This window comes from Haliotis rubra, unplaced genomic scaffold (assembly GCF_003918875.1).
Source record: "Haliotis rubra isolate DU_JTF1 unplaced genomic scaffold, ASM391887v1 Scf106, whole genome shotgun sequence".
NCBI classification, from domain to species: domain Eukaryota; kingdom Metazoa; phylum Mollusca; class Gastropoda; order Lepetellida; family Haliotidae; genus Haliotis; species Haliotis rubra.
Genome location: NW_025764959.1, coordinates 2,165,203 through 2,189,323, shown reverse-complemented (window position 1 = coordinate 2,189,323; position 24,121 = coordinate 2,165,203). Strand labels below are relative to the sequence as shown.

Below are 24,121 nucleotides of genomic sequence, written 5' to 3'. Positions count from 1 at the left end.
TTACATTATGAATATATTGAACAATACATATAAAATTATATATATATATATATATAGGTGACTCTGATAGAGGCACTGAAATTGACTATATCCAAGTATATGCTTAAGGTAGAATACTTAAGCTGAACATATATACATAGCCCTAAAACTCCTTAGAGTTATAAGCTAGATGAGTATGTATAAAATGCATATTAATCTTGTGAGAGGCTAATATTTTAAGCAGCCTCTGAGGGACTGTCAGTTGCTGAGCGAGGGACCAGTGGTCGAAATGGTGAATGCCAGAGACATCTTCTGTAGTGATGTCTCTTAGGTAGTGATTAGCAAATACCATGTTAGATTTCCAATAGCATCCTTCCATAATGTCGTGTTCAAGGAACAGTTACGTGTGGGAGGGCTGAGGGGTAGAGGCCAGTGCCCTGATCTCATGTGGATTTGATGCTGTTGGTGGGTCCAAGCCTGCTGCCTTGTAGGCGCGGAGAATGACAGTCCTTATCCAAATAGATATTGTGGTCCGTGACACTTCTGTTTGATTAAGTGGCGATAATGGGATGAATAAGCGTTTGAGAAATCTTCTCCTTGTTTTGGATCGTCGTAAATAAACTTTGAAGCTCTTACGGGACACAGTGATAGGTCTTGTGTATCTTGTGATCCGAGAATAGAGGATAAGCGCCCGGGATGTGGAATAATCTGTCTGGTTGACCTGGCAGTTGATTCTTTGCAATGAAATCCCATCTTAATCCGAGAGGTGCTGTGTTTATGATTGTCATCAAACTGTATCCTCTCGTAATCCAGGCGTGAATTTCAGACATTCTTGCTGCTGTGGCTAGCGATAGCAGAAACAATGTTTTTCTGTGAGAGAAATTCAAAGTTTGTCGATTCAAAGGGTTCATAGACCTCACTTTCGTGAGGTGTTGTAACACTACATTCAGATCCCAAGCTGGGCGTGGAACTTCCGCTTTTGGTCCTCCCAATGGAGCTCATTAAGTAAGGCCAGTAACTCTGGAGATCTTGTCAATTTGACACCCGTTCTCATGGTGATTACAGAGCTAAAGCGGCAAGATATGTTGATATCGTTGAACCTTTTAAATGTTTGTTTTGGTAGGTAACACAAATAGTCTGCCACTTGAGGTTGTGAAGCCTCTCTTGCTGTAAACCCTTTCTTTGTTGCATAATTTTGAAACTGTGCCACTTGTGCATTCCGTACAAGTTCACGAGTTGAGTAGCGTAAAGCAAAGCGTGACTGCTTTTGCCGCCCTGGCAGAATATCCTCTCTTGTTTAAACACATTTGTATACAGTCCATCACGTGTAGTTGGAACATTGCTGGGTTTCCGTGCACTTGTTTGGTGTGAGGATGAATTAACAGGTTTCTTGGCGCTTGGGTAGCTCCAGTGTTGGTTGACCGATTTCTTGAATTAGTATGGGAAACCACGTTCTGGCAACCCGGCCAGTAGCTGCGACCAAAGTGAGTTGTAGGCTCTGTGTTTGTCTGATTTTCTGTAATACTTGAGGTATTATTGCTTGCTGGAAAGCAGCGTGCACGCATTGAGGCCTTCCATGATAGACTTGGAAGAGTCCGTTGCCCAAGCTTGGGGTCTGGGACTGGTGACACGAATGTCGGTAGCTGATTGTTGAATCAGCGTGGCCGAATAGGTCTATTAAGTGGCTCCTAATTGCTTGATTATCTGTGCAAAATTTCCCGGTTGATCATCCACTCTGTCGGTGATGGTAGATGAGGGCGAGAGAGTCTGCCTACTAGTATATTTCTGGCTCGGGGAATGTGCACTGCTTTGACATGTAGATTTAGATCTTGTATTAAATCGAACAGTTGAAAGCTTAGGTTCAAAAGGTTCATCGATCTCGTTGAGCCTTGCTTGTTTATAATAGAAGCGCCACTGTCGAATTGTCTGTATGGATCATTAAGTAGCATTTTGTAGAAATGTGCTCCAATGTAGAATGGCGTTGATTACAGCTTTCATTTCTAGACTGTTTATATGGAGTTTGCATTCTTGCTGATTCCATAACCCTGATATCGTGTGGTTGGTGAGATGAGCTCCCCAACCTTGGAGTAATGGCGTCTACATACAGATGGGTTTTGTATTCCTGCTCTGCTAAACAAATCCCTTCGCAGACATTCGATTTCTTGGTCCACCATAGTAGATGTGGTCTGAGATGTTTCGGTAGACTGAATGGTTGTACATCGTTGAGATGTCGTTGATGAGGACCTGTGAGGGGCGTAACTGTAATCTACCTGTGACAGTCATGTCTTGGGCTGATGTGAGAAGACCTAGTAGGCTCTGCCATTATTCGCGGTGGTTAGCGAGAGTAGAGCTGGTGGAATGGTCTGTTGTATCTTGAATAGCGGTCTTCTGGTACCATAAATACGGTTGCCATTTGTGATGAGATCGAATACCTAGGAACTGTAGGTCTTGCGATGGTACTAGGTCCGACTTAGCGTAAGTTTACTAACCAACCTAGTTGTGTTAGTAGCTTTATGATGTAATTTAACTGTAGTTTGAGGCATGGTGGATCTTGATCTACTTGTATCCCGTCGTCGAGGTAAAAGCGCTGCGTAGCCCGCGGCTGCGATGTAGAAATTTGATGTCGGTTTAGATTATCCTCGTGAATAGCCAGGGGCTGATGATATTCGAGATGGGAATTACTTTCCACTGGTAATGTAGCCCTTCTAGAAAGTAAATCGTAGGTATTTCCTGGAATCGGGATGAATAGGGATGTGCAAGTAGGCATCCTGTAGATCTATGCTGCCCATGTAGTCCATAGGGGACGAATCATCTGGCGTAACTGAGGTAAAATGTATCATCTTGAAACCCGATTGGTTTCGCGTGGAGATAGTTCTTGTTGAAAAAGCTCATGTTGTATTTCTCCGTGGAGTTTTCTTGGGAACTAGGAAAACTGGGGAGTAGAAACCTGGTTCGGCCCGTTTGCTTGATCTATTACTTCTATGGCCTGTTTGGATAGGAGTGATGAGACAGCCTCTTTTATCTTTGGTAGTTGTTAGGCTTGTAAAAATCGAACTTGGGGGTTTGATTGTCAGCGGAGGCTTGTCCTGTAGAGGGATCACGAAATCCGTGTTGAATAATGTTGGAGGCAGTAAGGATCTTGCAGTATTCCCCAGTTTTCCCAGTAGTTGTTGGGCGTCCACCCACTTGAGGCTGGTTGTACTGGAAGCTTGGCTGGGGTGGAAGACTCCAGTCGTTCGAACCTGTGTTTCAGAAGCGTCTATAATTGCGGGAACCTCTGGGTGTCCTGCCTCTTCCTGATCCTCCTCTATAGTTGCCATATGGGCGTGAAAGAATCTTACCTCTAGAGCTGGCTATCTTCCTGTCTCTTGCTCTTTGTAGGCCCGTGAACTTAGATCTGCCTGAGTATCTTTTTGAAGTCCTGACGAATGGCTTTAGCTAGTGTGTCCATCGATCTAATCATAAGGACTTCCCTGGAATCCTTAGAGACTTCCTTGGCGACCTTGTCGATTTCTCCGTCAAAGATGGATGTTGTGGACCAGGGGCTGTATAAAGTGGGGCTGTAAAAGTTCTCCCCAATTACAGAGGCCGAGGAGGCCTTGACTGACGAGAGCTAAGGTCAGTGCTGCTGAAACAGATGTAAGATGATCCGTTAAAACTGCTGATCTTTCTTTTTGCATAAGTAAGGCAGAATAAATCATTCTATCATCTTCCGTCAGTGGAATCCGGAATCTAGTAATAAGAGTCTCATTGATCGTCCTAGATCCTATTTAACCCAAAAGAACATCGTCGTCGTCATGGTTTCTATATGAGCCAACTTGCGATCATCCATCTTGTGGAAATCTTGTTCTTTACATGAAGCTGATGATCTTATAGTTCTCATCGATGTCCTGGAGCCTTGTAGAAGGAGTCCATGTTATCGTGGAGAACTTCTTGGCTTGAAAGTTGGGTAGATGTGGTATCTGAACTTTCGTAGCTTTCTGGAAGCTGCATCTAGATTCTGTGGCACTGCATGTCCGAATTCGATCCGGGGTAGAGTGATTGCATCTGGATCATCTTCCTTCATCAAATCGTCTGAGCTGTATTGCCACTTTTAGATGGTGATGTGAGATCTAGGTTATTGACCATCCAATGCCGTATCTCTGCATCCAGAAAATATGATTCCTCCATCATCCTCAAAACCATCATCATTAATAAATTGTAGATGCTCTTCGGGACTGCGTGTAGCTATCTGAATATCTGATGAGGTTTGTGGCGATCTAATTGACAATCGCGCGCTCTATGTGGAGATCTGATGGGTGGTCGACCTGGTGATGAGCGCAGTGGAGAGTCGTCTATGGGATGATCTTCGGAGACTTGTGAGGTGAATGTTGATAACCCAGCGAAGCTCTTCCGGCAGTCCCTCGATGTTCTTCTAGGCGATGAAGATCTGGAATCATATGTCTTTCGCGAATGCCTTAGCGAAGCTTCATTCGCGTCGGTCCGAGGGGATCGATGATATGACTTAGCCGAAGGCTTCGTGATGTCTGATGGTCTGAGTCCATATCTAGAGATGAAATCGAAGATGGTGATGATCTCTCCGCCAGCGAAGGCCTTCGCGAAGACTGTACATCTAGAGTCGCCGTCAAGGTGGTGCGGGACTTCCTTGGCGAAGGTGACATCGTCTTAGCACTTCGTTGTGGGGGTGCCTCTAGGGGTGCTGTCTCGTTGGAGCCTTAGCGAGGCTTCGGACCCTGCTTGCGCAGTTTGTAGTGGTCCTCCATGATGTTCATAATCTCGCATCATGTCTTCTGGGATGATCTGTGGCCGAAGTCGTCGAGCGTCTTTTCTGCGATGGGGTTCACATCAATGGCGTCTGGCGTCGGTGTAGAGCATCAGGCTGCATGGAGATCTCTGCAGAAGTCACAGTCGCTGACGCGGTCGCTTCTTCTTCTGCGTAAGTCGGGGATGATTATCGGCTGATCATGCGTAGAGCCCAACTCTGCTGCTGGAGCGATCTCGGCTGAGAAAGTTCTTGCTGTCTTACGTGGGATTTCCCTTTGGAAGTCGCTGCCCTGGGTGTCCTCAATCTGCGTTGAGGCAGCGATGAAGACCCTCTTAGACTTAGTCTGCAATGGCCGGGATGTCTGGGGAGGCGGTCGTTTCTTCGAGGATAACGGACTGCGTCCGCGTTCCTCTGCCGCGGGGTCTCTAGCAGAACACCAGGCGGGAGAGGGTCGATCGCTAGCAGCTGACTGGAAGGAATATCTGGACTCTCTGCCATGTTTTGCCCTTGTTTTGCGTGATCTATCTGCAGCCGCGTCTTAAAGGCATAAAGATGATATTTATTAAATGCAGAATGAGATAAATTAATGCAGTAACTGCAGCGTGAATTAAGCGCACGGCAGTAGAACAACTAGGGCATATTACATGTGGATGAGGAGGCAGAAAAGCGTAATCTACAAATCGTACAGATTTTCATGAGCGTAAAGCTAGCTGAACAATCCACGAATACTGCATTGAATAAACGGTAGAAATCACGATGAATTAATCAATACAAATAGTAAAGGATACTAGCTATACCTCTATAGTAACCTATGAGGGAGGTAAAACTAAGAGATTATCAAAGGATATGTGTGTAAGGAGACACAAGGCTCTCACATCCTGCTCACTGGGAAGAAGAAGGAGAGTGGAGCACATGGCCAGAGGGTGGCGACACCTTTTCCGCCAGGGAGACAAAGGGGAGCAACTTCGTGGTGAGTACCAATTAGTGATTTTATTTTTGAAGGGGCTTCAAATAAGGAGATACAAGTGTTCCACTATGTTGCAAGAAGAAGAAGACAAGCAAAGAGCATGAGTCAGGATGATGACAAAATGTTATGATTGAGTCATATTATCACTGGTCAACTTATTGGTGAACAAAACTACAACAAATTGGGATCTCAAAAACTTATATTAACTGTTTTGAAACTGTACCCTGACTTAAGCGAATGAATGAACTTGCCATGAGAATGACAGTGTTCATGAAGGCCTTTCCAAGGCATCACTATGGCTGTATATGGCAATCCTCGTTTAACCCCTCATGACCTTGACATATGTCAGTAAATAAATGATAGAAGAGAGTACCGAGCAATTTATCACAGGGAATCCACTGTTAACAAAAGGTGAAACAACAACAAATTCAATCAAAGTTAAAATTCTGGAAATCAGATTAAGCTGCCTCATACAACAGGTCTGTGTTTTTACCTACTCCAAAAGTAAATGTCACAAACTCACCCTCAATGTGCTTGGCTGACACATCCCCTTCAGTAGCTGCAGAGGCACCTTTTTCACCACCAGCTTTTCCATCATCGAACACTTTCTTAAACTGGTCAGCTATCTCCTTGTTCTTAAACTTAATAGCTAGTTGTTCCACCTTGCCCTCTCCCTCAGAGAAGTCCTTGGCATACCAAACCCATGACTTTCCATCACCTGAGCCCATTGGCTTGAGTTCCAGTTCAGGGGTAATCACATGATTGCAGCACACTTTGAAGATCTGTTCTCGCCTCATCAGAAGTCGGTAGCGGTGGGAAGTTTTGTGTTCCAGAATCTTCATAGTGCCAAGACCTCTCTCCTTCCACTCACCCTCACTGAACCTGAACAGGTAAAAGAAACAACAAGTGTATGATAGCTTCATAGTATGCCATACAAACATTTATTTATGAATAACCTTGACCCCCTGGCATAAGACAAAGTCATAAATGATATATCCCCTATCTCTGAGAAAAAAAATCTTGAAATGTGTCATTATTTATATATTTATTATAAGACACTTTTATAGCGTAAATGTCCACACAACTCATACATGCTCAAGGCGGCTGTTTTATCCCCTCGATCATTGGATGTCAATCTCAACAGCACATCATATTATCATTCTCAACTCCTGGGGAGCATACAACTCTTGCAGCTAATAGGAGCACCCAAGTTATTGCGCGTCTTTCCCATCCTTACAAGGTGGAATTGGGGTACATCAAAACCAGCTCTTGAGCCATGGTCTATTTAAGGAAGATTTGTCTCCGTGTGTCCAACAATTCTGAGGAGCAGGATACAAACACAGTAAGCAGAAGATGACTATCTCATTTGTTATACACTGAAGATTTGTTGCTTGTTTCATGCATACTCAGCCATATTCCAGTCTGAACATGCCTATGAAGTGACCATTGTTGTACACAACAATCGACACCATCATTTACCATGACAAACTATCACATAAGATTGATCACAAGATCCATTAAATTAAGCCTAAGAACCTAACCTACTCAGGAATCCACAAAAAGAGCTACACACCTGAAGAGTTTTGCCCTCTGTTCAAACCCGGGTAACTTCCTCCTCTTCCCCAGTCTTCACATCCACTTTGTCAGGTAAAGACACAATAGGTTCAAAATAGATGTGGGAGTCCTCTCCTTCCTTATTGACATAGTAGTCCCCCTCTGGAGACTTGGGTGATGTCACAGTGGTCTTGGATTGAGGAGTCTTTGATGGGGTAAGGCTGAAGGTGAACTGAAATGGGGAGCCGATTTCTTTCTTTTCTTGGTTCTTGACTGGAGTTGAGACCTTTCCAAGATTGAACTGGAAGCCTCCATCCTTCTTGGCAGAATCAGCTGCAGAAGCAAAGTTGAATCCTGATGATTTGGGAGTAAGGAAAACCGGATGTAGCTGCTGAAGATGCTGCAGTTGTCTTAGGCTGAGGATCATTTGACTGTAGCATCTCTGCCAGGAGGCCTCCAGTGGTAGAATCTGCTGGCTCACTTTTAGCTGGTTTTGCTGGAGTGGATGCGGCAGAAGAAACTGAATCCATCACTATCAACACCATCCAGCTTGAATCCACCTCCTCCAAGACTAAATCCTCCGGGTCCCTATTGTGGATGCACTTGACTTAAGTATGTTTTGGCAGCCTCTCTACCCGGATCAACTGCAGTTTCCTTTGGAGAGTCTTTACTGGTAGGCTCAGCCTCTTGTGCTGGTTTTGAAGCAAATGAAAATCCACCACCTGATGATGCAGAACCAAAACTAAATCCTCCACCTTCTTGCTTCTTGCCAAGACTGAACCCTCCCCTCCTGCTGCTCCACCAATCTGGAATCCTCCCTCACCAATTTTAAAGCCTCCACTGGAGATACCTGCATGGGTTTGGCTGTTTCTGCTTTCTTAACTTCCTCTTCAGCACCTGGCTTGATTGTATTGCATGCTGGACATTTCAGCTGCTCACCCTTGTTCACACAGTAGCATCCTTGACATTCCCAGCTTCCAGTTTTAGGCTTGAACATGTCTGCTAAAGACTTCTTTCCCCTTAGGGTCCTCTTTTTCTCAGCTACCTCACTGCTTCCTATAGCTTCAGGTATTGGTTTTACTGGTGAGTCTTCTAACATATTTTGGTATTTCTCAAAACATTCTTTGAATTGACAAGCCAGTTCTGGAGTCTTGAACTTGATGGCCAATTTTTCCATTTTCATTTCCTCCTCTGCAAAGTCCATTGCAGACCAACACCAAGCTCTGTCAGAGCTGGTCATTGAGTGTCAGTTTCATGTCTTTTGTTATGTTGTGATTAGCACAAATCTTCAAAACTTGCTCCGTCTCATCAGAATTAGGTATTAGCGTTTGGCAGCCTTATTGTACAGAATCTTTACCTCACCAATGCCCCTTTCCTTCCACTGATTGGTATCAGCATCAAACCTAAACAGCCTGGCCCTCTCCCAAACAACTTCTCCTCATCTTCTTCCCTGTCTTCATTTCCACTAAGTCTGGCAGATCAATAACTGGCTTAAAGTCCACATTGGGTTCATATTCCTCAACCCTTTCCTCATCTTCTCCCTTGCTTGGGGAGTCATGGGTTGTCTTTAATCCAGAGAATCCTGTTGCTGAAGTATTGGCAGCAAGATTAGAAAAACTAGGCATGGGGCTTCCAATGTTTTGTCCAAGAGTGAAAATAGAGCTAGCAGCTGAAGCAGATGAGGGTCCAACTGTAACTGGAGCTTGTTGAGTCATGGGTTTGGTTTGTGTAAAGGTAAACCCAGCAAAGGCTTGGGCTGATTTGCTGCAACAGTTCCACTTTCAACTGGACTGGTTACCTTGAGGGAGCTTTCCTTCAGTTTGACTGTTGGTGATGCTTTTGACTTGTCTTCGGAGTCTTTATCACTGGGGTACCACTGAATGTGAAGCCACCAAAGATGGCTTTGGTGTTTCTCCAGACTGGACAGTCTTCTCCTCTCCTTGTTTGGCAGACAGGGCTGCAAGGGCAGCTGATGCAGGCATTCCTGTCTGAGCCTGGCCAAACACTGCAGGTGAAGATCCAGTAGGGGTCTGTGTCGTAGTAGGTTTAAAGGCCTGAGACCCTGATATGGTGAATGGTGATGGAGTTGCCACAGCTGGTTTTGGAGGTGAAGCTTCAGACTTCTTGCCAGCTTCCTGGATTTTCTGAAGAACTGACTTCAATTTCTGAGCTAGTTCAGCATTATCAAAATTCAGGTTAACAGTCTCCTCTCCCTTCCCGTCATGCTGGGGTCTCTTCCATGTGACTAGCGTTGGGGTGAAGGATGCCACCAGCTTCAGTGTATTGATATCATGGTTGAGAATAATCTGGTTTGTTGATAGAGTCTCCATCCTCACCCGACCACCCTTCTCGGCACCGAAGAAAAACACTTTGACATTTCCTTCCTGCTTGGCACCAATCTTCGATGTGTAGGTTGCTTTTCCTTGGAAAATGCAAACAACTTCAGCAGTGGACGCACTGGGGGAAATGGTTGATGTCACAGCCCTGTTAACAAGATTCTGAGCCTGCGCTTGTGGTATCTGACTAAAAGGTTGAGGTGGAGTAGGGACTGCCTGAGAACTAGTCCCCTTGGTAAGAGGTGTTGAAGCAGTCTTAACACCAGCCCCGAAGTTTCCTGATGTGAAGATTGGCTTCTGAGCCATCTGTGATGCAAGGGTTGTAGCAGGCTGAGGCTGAGGTTGAGGTTGAGGTTGAGGTTGATGCTGAGGTGGAGGCTGGGGCTGTGGTGCTGCTGGCTGGCCCAGATACTGAGGAATAGCTTGAGCAGCAGGACTTGGTACTCCTGACTGAATCTGTGCAGGTATTCCTCCTATGTTGTGAGGAGAATCCTTGCCCATGATGGCAGCATATAAGGAAGGTGTCTGGTTCATTGCAGATGCTGTAGTAAGGCCATGGGGTGAGGAAAAGTATCCTGGACCTGGCATCGATGTAGCTATGTTAGATTGACCATACTGTATCGACTGTCCCCTCAGAGATGAGGCAAAGAAGCCACTTTGAGGCATCGGAGGTCTGTTCTGGGGTGCATAGGTTACTGTGGAACTTCCCTCAATGCCCGCCCTGTTTCCATACGGCCATTCAAGATGTGAGTCTGGCACATAATACTGCCCATGAGGGTGGGCTAAACTTTCCTCAAAGAACTCTCCATCGATGAAGTAAGGATTTTCATCATCATCATCCCCTTCAACAACATTGGACTCATCCTTGCCTATGAAGCCAGTGTGTCCCATGAGATTGGTCCTACTGCGTGAACGAGGGGATGGAGGTCTGTAGCCAGGTAAGCCTGCTGGACTAGGCATCTGGTATCCAAACTGAGGTGGACCCATTCCTTGAGGAGGGGGGTATTGAGGATGGTAGGGTGAGGCCATGTGAGGTCCTGGGGTAGACAGGCTGGAGTAGTTGTACTTCTGGCTCAAGTTAAGTTGGGACTGAAAACAGGAAATTGTTTTCTGTTATAAAATCATGTTGGTAACGAGGTTGATACACAAGTATTATGAGAAGTATTTCAGTCTATTGTGTTTTTATGCCAAACCCAGCAGTATTCCTGCTATATGACAGATACTCTCACATGACTGTTTCGGGATCAGACAAACAGTGATCAATATTGTAAGCAATACTGTCAGGAAACAGTTATCAACTAAGTCATCTAAGCTGACCACCCAATCCACTTGGCTGGCTCGTTCTAGTAGCATTGGTTGCAGGGGATCTATTCTAACCAAATATCCCCCCACTGTAAAAACATTTGATCAAAAAATATCCATAGAGTTAAGAGAGAAACTGACATGGTGTTAGCCTGTCTAACCAAGGTAAACCAATAGTTGAGATCATGAATGAGTGAGTAAGTGAGTTTAGTTTTACGCTGATTTTAGCAATATTCCAGCAATATCACGGCGAGGGGACACCGGAAATGGGCTTCACACATTGCAGCCATGTGGGCTTGAGATCATGAACATTCTGAAGTAGCCTTCTTTAGTAGGTAGTTCAAATATAACATTGAGCAAGAGACTTGATAAATGCTTTGGCAATAAGACGAAAATGGACATACAACTGATGTGATGTAACAATTACAATCAATGTGGCACATCCCAAATTACAGGAATTATCACTACACAACTACAAACTGCACCTTAAGCTGTGTGATAACCTCCCTGTTCTCCCTCAGGGCCTCCACAAGCTGGCTGTTGATCTTGACCAGCTCCTCATTGCGGGCAAGCACCATCTTAACCAAGGACTCTTGGGAGTAGGCCAAGGAGCGGATCTTGGCATCCATGTGCTCTGGACTTGGTCGGATGTGTCGGCTAGCCTATGGAAGAATAGGAAATGTTGTCGGTTGTCAACTCACCAACGGAATTACCAGGTGAAACAACCCACACATACAAATCAGCTAAAGTTAAGCTGAGCCCTAATGCTTAATAGTAAAAATAGAAATTCAAATTAGTATATGGACAAGCTTGAAGGGCCATTTCATTGGTAAGATAAATATATGTTCCTTTGATGTGAGGTATCATGTATTGTTAGATGATTATCACTTGTTATTTTTTGCTACTTACATCAGATGTGTTGAAGCTGACTTGAGCTGCTGGAGACTTGGTCCTGGATTTCTCCCTGGGCGTGCTGTGGTCAGGGGATGACACGTCTCCATCCAGCTGGATGGCTGTAGGAGTGTGATACTGACTTGGCTCCTCATCCTCATCCCACTCTGTCAAACATGGCAGGGTTTTCAATTTTCTCTAAACTGTTACATCTCCAGGGATAATATCAAATTCTAATTCTCAGCGAGTGAGTGAGTGAATGAGCTTAGTTTTACACCGCTTTTAGCAATTTCCAGCATTATATCGCGGACACCAGAAATGGGCTTGACACATTGTACCCATGCAATGAATCGAACCCGGGTCTTTGGTGAGACGAGCAAACACTTTAACCACTAGGCTACCCCACTGCCAATTTCTAATTCTCAATTGATGTCAGTATATACGTGATATTATGACATGAGGGGGACATGTCTTGAGTACAATTCCCCATTACTATCTCCCACCTTGATAGTGCTGAAATACTGCTGTGAAAGCCACCTTGCCACTCTAATATTTCCATGGCAATACTTAAAAAAGTCTGATTGCTGTTTTATGATACTACCAGCAAAAATCAAGCTATACTGTGTAGTGTTGAAAATCCCATCTTGACAAATCAGACCCGGGACTGACAACCTTGTTATGTCTCAGTGCAAGAGCTCTCAGTCACAATTTTGGGTTCCAAAGCAATCTACAGTTTGAATTATTTTAAATGATTCAAATAGCCAAGTACTTGCATCCCCCAATCCTGGAAAGCACAGTACTGACATCCATGCACAATGTGTGTGCTCAAAGAATTTCATATTTAAGTGTCCAGTAAAACCATAAACAGTACAAGAACTGACTCAATACAAAACAGCCGGTTCATCCATTACAGCTATATACCCAGTTAAGGTAAGCTCATGCCACATGCATTGGGAACAATTCTGTTACAATACTTAATGTGACACTCAAGTAGGAATTAATAACACGTTCACCTACCTGACACACACTGCAACTGTGACTCAACATCATCCAGAAGCCGCTGCACTGACTTGTTCAGTTCCTGGAAAATAATCAACACCCTTAGCACAGTATAATCAAACAGAGCAAATCAGACCATACAAACCATATAATAGTGCTATCCAATTTCTCATGCCAAGTTCAAGCTGTATACCTGGTAAGATCACTTAACACTCAAACTTTATTTACTTTTAACACATCTGACCATAAGAATATCTTGTATCAACAACAAACTATCGGCATGATAAGCACAATATGAAATACACATTAAATAAATTACACACAACATATTTTCATTTAATATGCCTTTTTCAAAAATAATATCCTTGTCTTAATTTTAAGATGAACTGCAAATGTTTTTGTTTTGAACCTGGAACACTACTACAGAAATCCAAATTATCTAAAATGTGTAGCTACATGTAAATGGCAATTTCATGATGCTTTCAACTGCTCTCTGCTTATTTTCAACTGTCACCTTTTAGTGATATATACAGTGGCATTGTACTGGCATTCAAGGAGGTATTCTGTTCGGACAGGATATGGGAAATTAAAAGTAGGCTGGTGTCATCAAGAAGTATAGGTTCAATGTGGACTGATCAGTATACACTCACGTGTTTCTTATCTCCTTGCAGAAGGTCAAAAGTACGGAAAATGGCATCCCGAGCTTTTGTTAAGAGAATCTGGTGTTGTTCCCGTCCTACAGGAGCGTCCCGAGATCGCTCCTGCTCTGCTAGAACCTTGTATATCTACAACAGGAGAACACTGTCAAACAGTTTCGTTTTACAGCAACCTCAACCACAAGTTTACTGCACGAAGCCTACTGCAGTTAAATTTAAACTTGGTTTTGATGCATAATCCACAAAGCACATTATGAATCTATTCAGTGTTTGAAATTAAGCATGCAAGTTGTAACGATACGATGAGGCAGCAGGACCAAGTTATGACAATTGAGTGTGTCTGTGTTCTCAAAATAAATCTATAAATCTGTCCATACACGTTATAAACAACAAATACATTTCACAGCAGGAACTGTGTCCTCTTTCACACATCAATAATCATGTTTGTTAATCCATCATAACATCACTTACCTTTGCTGAGTTGAGTGAAGCATATGGTGTGTGTAGTTTGTCAAATATGTTGATAGCTTCCTCATGCTTGTGCTTCTTCATGGCTGAACAACCAACGGCATACTGGACCTCGGACATCAGCACTTTGATGATGGCTTCATCCAGGTCCTGGTCTGTGTCATCCTTGAACAGTCGGTGCTTTGGCACTGGGGGGTTCCGGTTCCTGGCAACAAACAGCACACTAACACTCCATGTTCTGTCAGACATAAAATGCTAACTAGGGTCTTAGACTAGCTTTACTTGTCACCCAATAAATCCTGAAGAATTGCTTTCAAAGTTGTTAAGATAAACAGTCATCAAATTTCCTGCCAGGTTGCCAAAAGGCTTCTAAATTATGCTGAGAAACAGTACATATTCAAAGATGGTAGCCTCACTGAGTAGCACCATTTGAGGGATATAACTTTTGGTCTGCTCTAAATGCTTTGCTTCACTTTTTCTATTAATTGGAACGAACAAAACGCACAAAAAATGAAACATGGTACACATTTTCATCTAGTACAAGTAGACGAAGCAAAATCATTGCTTTGTGTGTTGATATTGCATATGAATGCATCCACAAAAAATGTTTATGAGGGCTATTATTGATATTGGTGTACCTGAATCTCAAAAAGTGCAGAACATTATTAAGACAGTACTTCAATAATATCAACACAATCAATGGATGACAGTCCAATTTGGGAAGAAAGCAAAATCTCATGCACGTCAAAGATGATTACCACTTCTGTAAACAAAGACTCAGGGTGAATTCTAAACTGTGGAGGATAAGAAATTGTTATTATCAAACCCCAAGGCTTGAAATGAAATACATTGGAGAATTACCTGCGTTATGTGCAGTGTTCATCTTAACACAGACATTTTCAAATCTAGGCAGTAAAACAAATGAAGTTGAGTGTTTTTAGAAACAGACATCTCCTTGGTGAAACCCATTCATGTTTTATTTCAACTAAACTGTTACACAGGGTTCATCTGATACAACCCACAAGGCAAGTGTCCAATCTTCATGCAGTAAGATATATATCTGTAAACAGGGTTCATCTGATACAACCCACAAGGAAAGTGTCCAATCTTCATGCAGTAAGATATATCTCTGTAAACAGGGTTCACTTGATACAACCCACAAGGCAAGTGTCCAATCTTCATGCAGTAAGATATATCTCTGTAAACACTCTGATTTAAATGAGATGGACCACATTTAAGACACTTAGAATTCTACAAATACACATCCTTGCCCTTACTTTTCGAGTCGGCTCAACATTTCCAGTGCCTGCTCCCAGTAGAACTCTGCTCTGGTCTCAGTGTCAGTTGCCTTCACTGTCAACTCCGACCCCAACTGCTTCATCTCCGTGGCCTTCACCTCTAGTGATCTGGCTATGTGGATGATCAGGTTGACGGACATCCCGTGACTAGCCACTAGACGGACAGTTTCTATCCCTCTCTGCAGGGTGTGACGCATCTTGGAAAAGTTGTCCCTATGGTCAAATAAAATAGATGTCCTAAATCATGTGAACACTTTTGATCCATACATAATACATCAGAAATAAAAATAGGACTACAATTGGGCAGGGAGAGGATGAAAAGGTGATAGGGGGGAGAGTGTCCAAAGCAGATTAGTCAAGTATACTGGTAACAATGCAGAACATGCTCATTCTTATGCATGGAACAAATACCTAGCAGATTATCGAATAGTAAATACTGCAATCTCCTTTCATAAACAATTTTAGTGCACTTATTAATAATGCACCTAAAAATTGTGAACATTTTTTAATGTGTTGCAATCAGCAATACCAATTCCATGTAACAGTAACTGGACAAGCAAATATTCAAATCTGGACCAGAGAAAACAGTAAAACAATATTATGAGCATCAGGTATACTTGTAACAGTTTGCAAGAACACAGTTATGAGAATGAATGAGAGAGTGCTGTATACAAGCTACATGAAACCTACTTGACTGTGTTTGTATGGAATTTATAAGCTGCCAGCCACCAGTCTGCCTGCTCCTGAGAACAAAGTGGTTTTGTCAGACACAGGGGTAGAAAGTCCGGCTGTGTGGGGTCAGTGTGACCCATGTGAATCATCTCCTGGTGTCTCAATGCTGCACAGCGAACTGAAGCAATCAGAAACACATCTGTGTCCAGCTGACACAGGGACTCGGCCCCACCAACAGACATGTTTTTAACACTGTACACACAATTCTCAAAGATGTCAAAGCCGTAGTAAGGCTGAGCCTTGTCTTTACAGGAGTACCGTTGGAGTGCTAGCCAAATGAAGCTGGTAAGACTGTGTGGGTGGAGCCTGTAGCAGCCTAAGTCAAAGGATCGCATCTGGGGCCGGGTGGGAAACAAGAGTACACTTTCCTCGTAGATCTGGTTCTTCATCAGGTAGGAACTATCTTTCTTTGCTCTCATATCCGGCTGGGTAAAGAGGGTGTCGTAAAGCTTCTCTCGACCTTGTTGTGTGCAATATTGCTGTCTCAGTTTCTGAGTCCATGTTGCCGTGTCTCCTTTACCCAGTGCATGTAGGGTGTGGCCTGTGGAAGAAGTTGAAATATGATGGTACTGATCTCCCGTAGTCAATTTGGCATAACAGTGAACACTAAACAAACTATCCTCGATTAATAATGTAGCACTTAATAACCCTTTTCAAATTTCATCCTTGTCTCAAGCTTCCAACAGAAAACCAGGGTTTACCTTGACCTTCAAAACTACAGGTCCAGAGGTTCTTCAACTACAAATCTCCATGATCCTTACAGAAAAACCTGGGATGTTGTGAAATGCTGTAAGACTTTCTAAATTTAACAACAGGAACATTAGATTTATAGTCAAGAAGAATTTTTCAGCTAAGTTACATCTGTTACATAAAAAACAATAAACTGAGTTAACGGTTAATCTCACATTATTATTCATGTCTTTTTTAAGGGAATTCTTTAGTGTTAGATGATTTCCCTACAAGAACTGATGACATTTGTGATAATCTTTCAAATAACCAATATTTTGCATGCCTCATCATGAGATTAATCATAAATTGTCATTATGCTTTAAACCAACATCAGAATAAGACATGAACCATCACAAAAATTTCATCTGATACTGTGATCACGTGTGCTGGAATCAATCAATCTCACTTACGCCAGGGAGTATCAATGGGCTCGATATTCTTTAAAATGAAACACCAAATTAAATTTTAGAATGTATGTTTCTTAATATGTTTGATAAATCAAGACATAAACAAAACTGCAACATAAACAACATAAACGTGCACATGTCTCAACAGGAAGTGTCCTTGATTGTCTTGATCTCGGTATCAATTGGTGCCTGTCTTGTTTACACAATGTTATGATTGAGTTTTGTGGTGGTATTTAAAAATGTAATTTTTTAAGAAAATTTGATATTTTATACTTATCCTGACTCATGATCTTTTGCCATTCCTTACCAAACTGAGATAAAGAACTGCTTTAAATAGTTAAAACAAGGATTGTATTTCATGACCTATGCATAACTGCCATGAGTGAACATAGAGAATATCAATCCTGATTCTTCAATGGTTTACATGTACTGAGTTACCACACAAGACAGGGAAGTCTATCTTCTATTGGATCTAGTTAATATAAAAACACAGAAAACACAGAAATAATCACAATCTACACTCAAAATGTAATTTTTTAAGTAAAATTGATATTTTATACTTATCCTGACTCATGATCTTTTGCTTATCTCCTTCTTCTATGCGAATGGTAGTGGAACACTTGAATCCCTTGTAGTTCCCTTAAGCGGACATAAAAGTTCACTCACCCACAAGTTACCTCCCTTTTCCCGCGCAAAGTCATGCGACCAGCCATACTTGCCACTCTCTCCTTCATCGCCCAAGCGGATGGTTGGGCAAGCACTGGAGTCCCGTATACGGCATTATATCCTTTACATGTAGATCCTTTTATCCAAATTGTGTTGTGTATGGTTTTCGGTTGTAACTAGCTTGCATTATATGTAAAAAATTTGAAGAAATTATTTGTATTTTGTGACTTATTTCATCGTTATGTAGTTGTTTACATTTGATGAAATCTTGCAGTGTTTGCAGGTTCCGGCTATCAGTGGCTGATCCTCACCCCCAATGCCCGTCATGCATTAATCCATGCTCTTCCACCTTGCGTTGTAGATATTGCATTGATTGAAGCAAAAGATCATAAGTCAGGATCAGGAAAGAATTTACAATCTATTATTGATCGATTGATATTGTGAGTGAGTTTGGTTTTACGCCACTTTTAGCAAAAGTCCAGCAATATCACGACAGGGGACACCAGAAATGGACCAGACATTGTACCTATGTGGCAAATCGAGCCCGGGTCTTTGGCGTGACGAGCAAACACTTTAACCTCTAGGCTAACCCCACCGCCCCGATTGATATTGTGAGAGATAACCAGTACTAGTGATTACTGAGTAATTCCCTCACCTCCCTGGCTGCCGGAAGTTGCTGATCATGTGCAGATGATCATACATGCTTTTCTTGTCCATGCTGGCTGACACAAACCACTCAGATCGTGAGTCTATGGTGAGGATGGAGTTGTTAAGAAGATAGCACACTGAAGCCTGGGGGATCACATCCTTCCACGACAGTACACCCTGAAATACAAACATCTGATTCAGAGGAGTAACTAATACCAGGGCTCCAGATAAGGGCCGCATCGACGTATGTACGGATAAAAAACATGCACAATACGATAGGGGTTTTTATGGATAACAACTTCTTTATTTCGTGAGTGCGACATTTCGATACAGATTCTTGTACCGTTGTCAAGCAAGAGTGATACATGAAGTGGAGGAGCTGCATATATATATACTGTATATAACAATGAAACAACATAATTGCCATAATTGGTTAAGCAGTAAGCTGAAGAAGCCAGTGAGTACACAAAGGATAGTGAATGGAAGCCAGAGATGTATAAATACAGGAGTAGTTACAATGAAGGAGATGTTTATACAATAGGTGCGATGTTTATACAATAGATTGGGCTTGGTGGAACATAAGCTGAGGGAATGAAGTATCCTTGGTCACGGTTGATGGTGGGCTTATGGCGTTTGATGTGAATGGCTTCGGTGAGCTTGCGTTTAGTGAAGTCCGTTTGGTTGTTGGCGAGAATTGTGAAGTCGGACCACTCTATTTGATGATTGGGGTTTGCTTTGATGTGGTCAGAGATAGCTCATTTGGTGTCGGAATTAGCAACAGAGGTGCGATGTTCTTTGACTCGGGTGTTGATGGGTCGGGATGTTTCACCTATGTAGCTTTGTCCACAATCACAGTTTATTTTATAAATAACACATTTCGGGTTGTTGTTGTTGACAGCTATCTCTGACCACATCAAAGCAAACCCCAATCCCCAATCATCAAATGGAGTGGTCCGACTTCACCATTCTCGCCAACAACCAAACGGACTTCACTAAACGCAAGCTCACCGAAGCCTTAACTCCAACATTAGCTGAAGAACAAGTTTCATATTGGATTTATATTGACGCCTCAAAGTCTAAGCCAGTTTTTCATAAAAAGCACAATAATTAAACAAAGTTACAGCACTGCCCAAAGATACACTGGTACAAAAGGATTTGATATTGCTTAATATTTGCATTTTAAACCTAGATCGACTGTCATTTTGTAGTATGATCATGTCTCTACATATGTCTTTTGTACTTTTGTGACCTTGTACTATAACTATGACATCACAAACTGCACCGACATTACTAACATGGCCTCAGATTTTCTAAATAACAAGTTTCTTTGCCCTCTGGACTTTGTCTCGCTTTGTGATACGAGTCTTGCTTCTAGTCTAAGTGGATAAGGTCACCGATGAACGTTTCTTATACATCAAGAACTGTATTATGTTCACAAAATTATAAGCAGAAATTAGTTAACATGAAAAACTCTCCAAAATTTGTTCAAATGTTTAACAGTACATATGTTTAATATGTTTAAAGAGAAGGTCACAGTTGACACTGTTTTCATCATACATGCAACTTAGTGTTAGGTCTGGCTGTCGATACAGAGATTGATGATTGTTGACTAAATATTGATTATCAATAAATGTCAAAATGTCTGAAAGAAATCAACATGTTTCACATCACAGGTGAGCAATGACATATTTAGGCATGGATGACTACCAAGAAAACGCCGTGAACATAATATAGAAACAGCTTATGTGTGAGCAAACAAAAACTATTTCCTCACAAAAGTTTATGAACGATTGTACCGGTTCCACTATTTCATTCATTCTTTCCATCGATGATCATATTTTTGCTATGAAAACTGGAGGGAACCCAATGAGAAGACAAGTTACCTTCTGGGCTCTTTTCAGCAACAGTGTGCCACAGGAGAAGAAGAACTGGCCGGTCATCTCAGTTAGGAATGACATCCAGTCATCCTGCTGCTTAGGAATCTGTACAGCTTCCTGAAGCACTTGGTCAAACCTGGGCACAAGGAACAAATCTCACTCCATGATCCTACACCATCTTGACCTGATTCCACTCCAGGACATATCAATGATTCCAAACTAAGAAAACATGGCAATCAAAGTGGAGAGGCATTCTTGTTCAAATTTTTTTCTCTAAAATTTAGAACACCTTCCAACATTGCATATTTTCCTTACAGGCATTAATGTAAACCTAAGTATCTTGTCGTCTCTATTGGTCATGACATAACTAACATACAAGTCAGTCTACCAACCTACCGACCCATCACATAAGGTGACACTATATTAACATCAATGGGGAACATTTTAATTCCACTCATGGAAATGTTTCAAACACCAAATACCAGCCTCTGGGCAGGTTTAGGCAAATCTCCATCAGCAGTCCTCAGCAAAGTCTGTCTGTCACGTAATTTACCTTACCAGGATAAACGTCCGTTAAGATGATAACAAAAGTTTGCATCACAAACAGACATTCCATACATTGAGGAACTGGATGATGCACCAATGATATTTATCTTTGTTGCACTGTGGGAACAGTATTCAAACAATTGGGATTGAACTTCATAAACTAAATTCGTTAAAAAAACACACAAGAATACAATAGAAAACAGGAGTGATTAAAACTTGATATCAAAAAAATATTTTGCTACAAATAAAGATAATACCTAAGAAAATATGTGACTACTCCATCTTTAATAGACTTCAAACAAATTTAGTCCTGTTCCAGCTAAACACAAAAGGAATGTAACTTACTGGTGTAGAATCTCAGCACAAGCAATAAGTTCTCTGTAACAAAGACGCAGGTACACAACATTCCTCACAGTGTGCAGGAACTGAGTATAGAACTCAAGGTCTCCACGGCAACCATTCTTCCCTTTGTACGCCTAAAAGTTGGAAATGAAAAGTGATTACAAATAAATTACAAACAAAAAATTTCAAAAACAGCTGGTAGATTTAAAAATACCATTATTTATTACAACTCCTTGAATCATATCATCTAACTGTTAATTAATTTCACATATCATGTGCACTGCAATCAAAATCATTAGCTCTGCCTTAGACAACTGACACCCCCAAGAACAGATACAGTGAATAGGTTTTACATATTTCACTAGTAAAACACACTAACATAGTAACAACATCAAAGACCAAAGGTGCTTCCAAACTGACATATTTCAGAACTATTGCCATATCCCTTTGTTTGTTAACACAAGCTACTTACATAGTAGACATCCAGAAGAGTTTCATACCACTCCAGACTGTCTGTGAAAGCCATGGTGCGGTCAGTCTGGACAGCCACATTGTAAGCATGGTCAAGCCTCCCTGACTTCAGGTACAAGTGTAGCAGCTTCACTCGTAGACTTACATCGTCTGGGCGTTGTGTCTGCAACAACAAACAGTGCTCTATTGAAACAACATTATTCAAGGACGATCATCAACATTTAACCTTATTTACATGAAACTTTTTACGTTTCTTAGTTTATCCAAACATATTTTTCCCCAAAAACACTGCAAAATAGCACATAAAATAATTTTAGGGGCCTCCTAAATTTATTATCATCATTCGCTTGAGTTTGTTTATGTGACTACCTCGTTGCCACCTCACTAACAACCTCAACACATTGTTCAGAACTAAATCTCACATCACAAGTCTCTCAATTCAGACAGTGAAATACTGAGGGTCAACTGGTAGTTACAATATATTATTATATTCTTAAGGGTTAAAAAAATACTGTAAATATTGGTAAAAAATACAAATGGTATTTTGACTGAGTAGAATAACATGGTATTTCACTGAGTAGAATATCACTTTTGCCTGGAACTCAAGGACTAGACTGTAGTTGGGTTGCGTAATAAAATGCAGACCTACTCGATGTCTCGATCATTTTATAAACAATGATCAAAATATAATAAACAGAATATTTTGTTATTGTTGTCATATAACTGGTAGTTACAATATAATACTGTCAGACACAATATAAGCACAAGTCAAATTAGCTTCATTCCTACAACGTCAGTTCAGTTGGTATTCTCATGTACATACTACTATTGACACATGTAACTCATACAAAGATGATGGACAGGCTTTGATGCTGGGTACTATTTGAAGGTGACACTATCATTTACATGATTGTATAGAGGCTCTTACCAATTCTGCTGTGATGAGCTTTTCAAGTTCCTGGAAGTTTTCATCACCGCTGTTCTGGGCTATCATCTCCTGCAGAAGAATATAGGTTTGCAACTAAGGGCAATAGTTGTGTCTACATGTAATTCCTACGAATAAATCATAAAAACAAACAAAACATATGGTGACCCAATTACGTTTGCTCATGTTTTTTCGTTTGCTTGTTGCTCAACCCAACATTCAAGCTATATAAGGGTGTGAAATACACAATGCCATTTTAGAAAGTGGTCAAATGTAATACATGTTATATTTGGGATTACACTTTCTCAGTAAAGTACAGATTCTAGTACTTTTTTGGGGTTGAGTCCCATCCGGGATTCGAACCCACACCCTCAGGTCAGGCACCTAATTGCCAGCACACGAAGTCAAACGCCTAGACTGCTCAGCCACCGCGGCTTCCAGTCTGAGCGGTCTAGGCGTCTGACATTGTGTGCTCGCGATTGGATGTGGTGTTCGAATCCCGGATGGGGCTCAACCCCCCAAAAAGTACTACAATCGGTACTTTACTGAGAAAGTGTAATCCCAAATATTACATATGTTATATATAAGGGTGGCCTGTAAAAATATCAGAGTCTGAATCAGACAATCCCAAAACACTGACACAGTGAGCAACGATCCATCCCATCAGGGATACAATGACAACGCTCCATCCCATCAGGGGTACAATGTCAACCATCCATCCCATCCATCTCATCAGGGGTACAATGACAACGATCCATCCCATCAGGGGTACGATGACAACGATCCATCCCATCAGGGGTACAATGACAACGCTCCATCCCATCAGGGGTACAATGACAACGCTCAATCCCATCAGGGGTACAATGACAACGATCCATACCATCAGGGGTACAATGACAACGAACCATCCCATCAGGGGTACAATGACAACAATCCATCCCATCAGGGGTACAATGACCATGATCCATCCCATCAGGGGTACAATGACCATGATCCATCCCATCAGGGGTACAATGACAACGATCCATCCCATCAGGGGTAGAATGACAACGCTCCATCCCATCAGGGGTACAATGACAACGCTCAATCCCATCAGGGTACAATGACAACACTCCATCCATCAGGGTACAATGACAAGGATCCATCCATCATCAGGTACAATGACAAGATCAGATCCATCAGGGTACCATCAATGATCCATCCCATCAATGACAATGATCCATCCCATCAGGGTACAATGACAACGCTCCATCCCATCACGGAATACCATGACAACGCCGATCCATCCCATCAGGGGTACAATGACAACGCTCCATCCCATCAGGGGTACAATGACAACGATCCATCCCATCAGGGGTACAATGACAACGCTCCATCCCATCAGGGGTACAATGACAACGATCCATCCCATCAGGGGTACAATGACAACGATCCATCCCATCAGGGGTACAATGACAACGATCCATCCCATCAGGGGTACAATGACAACGATCCATCCCATCAGGGGTACAATGACAACGATCCATCCCATCAGGGGTACAATGACAACGATCCATCCCATCA

General features: G+C 42.1%; 1 protein-coding gene across 1 annotated transcript in view; it reads right to left on the bottom strand.

Moving 5' to 3' along the window:
- LOC124277977 (RANBP2-like and GRIP domain-containing protein 8) overlaps positions 1-24,121 on the bottom strand; it is a 56,021-nt gene that overhangs the window by 20,262 nt on the left and 11,638 nt on the right. The window contains 21 exon segments of the mRNA XM_046713708.1: positions 6,235-6,593; positions 7,285-7,310; positions 7,312-7,761; positions 8,047-8,511; positions 8,513-8,566; positions 8,569-8,680; positions 8,682-9,029; positions 9,186-10,690; positions 11,389-11,565; positions 11,813-11,961; positions 12,812-12,875; positions 13,444-13,578; positions 13,921-14,122; positions 15,195-15,428; positions 15,906-16,488; positions 16,649-16,662; positions 18,405-18,574; positions 20,281-20,410; positions 21,166-21,296; positions 21,635-21,796; positions 22,562-22,630. Of these exon segments, the coding sequence (XP_046569664.1) occupies positions 6,235-6,593; positions 7,285-7,310; positions 7,312-7,761; positions 8,047-8,511; positions 8,513-8,566; positions 8,569-8,680; positions 8,682-9,029; positions 9,186-10,690; positions 11,389-11,565; positions 11,813-11,961; positions 12,812-12,875; positions 13,444-13,578; positions 13,921-14,122; positions 15,195-15,428; positions 15,906-16,488; positions 16,649-16,662; positions 18,405-18,574; positions 20,281-20,410; positions 21,166-21,296; positions 21,635-21,796; positions 22,562-22,630 (5,539 nt within the window).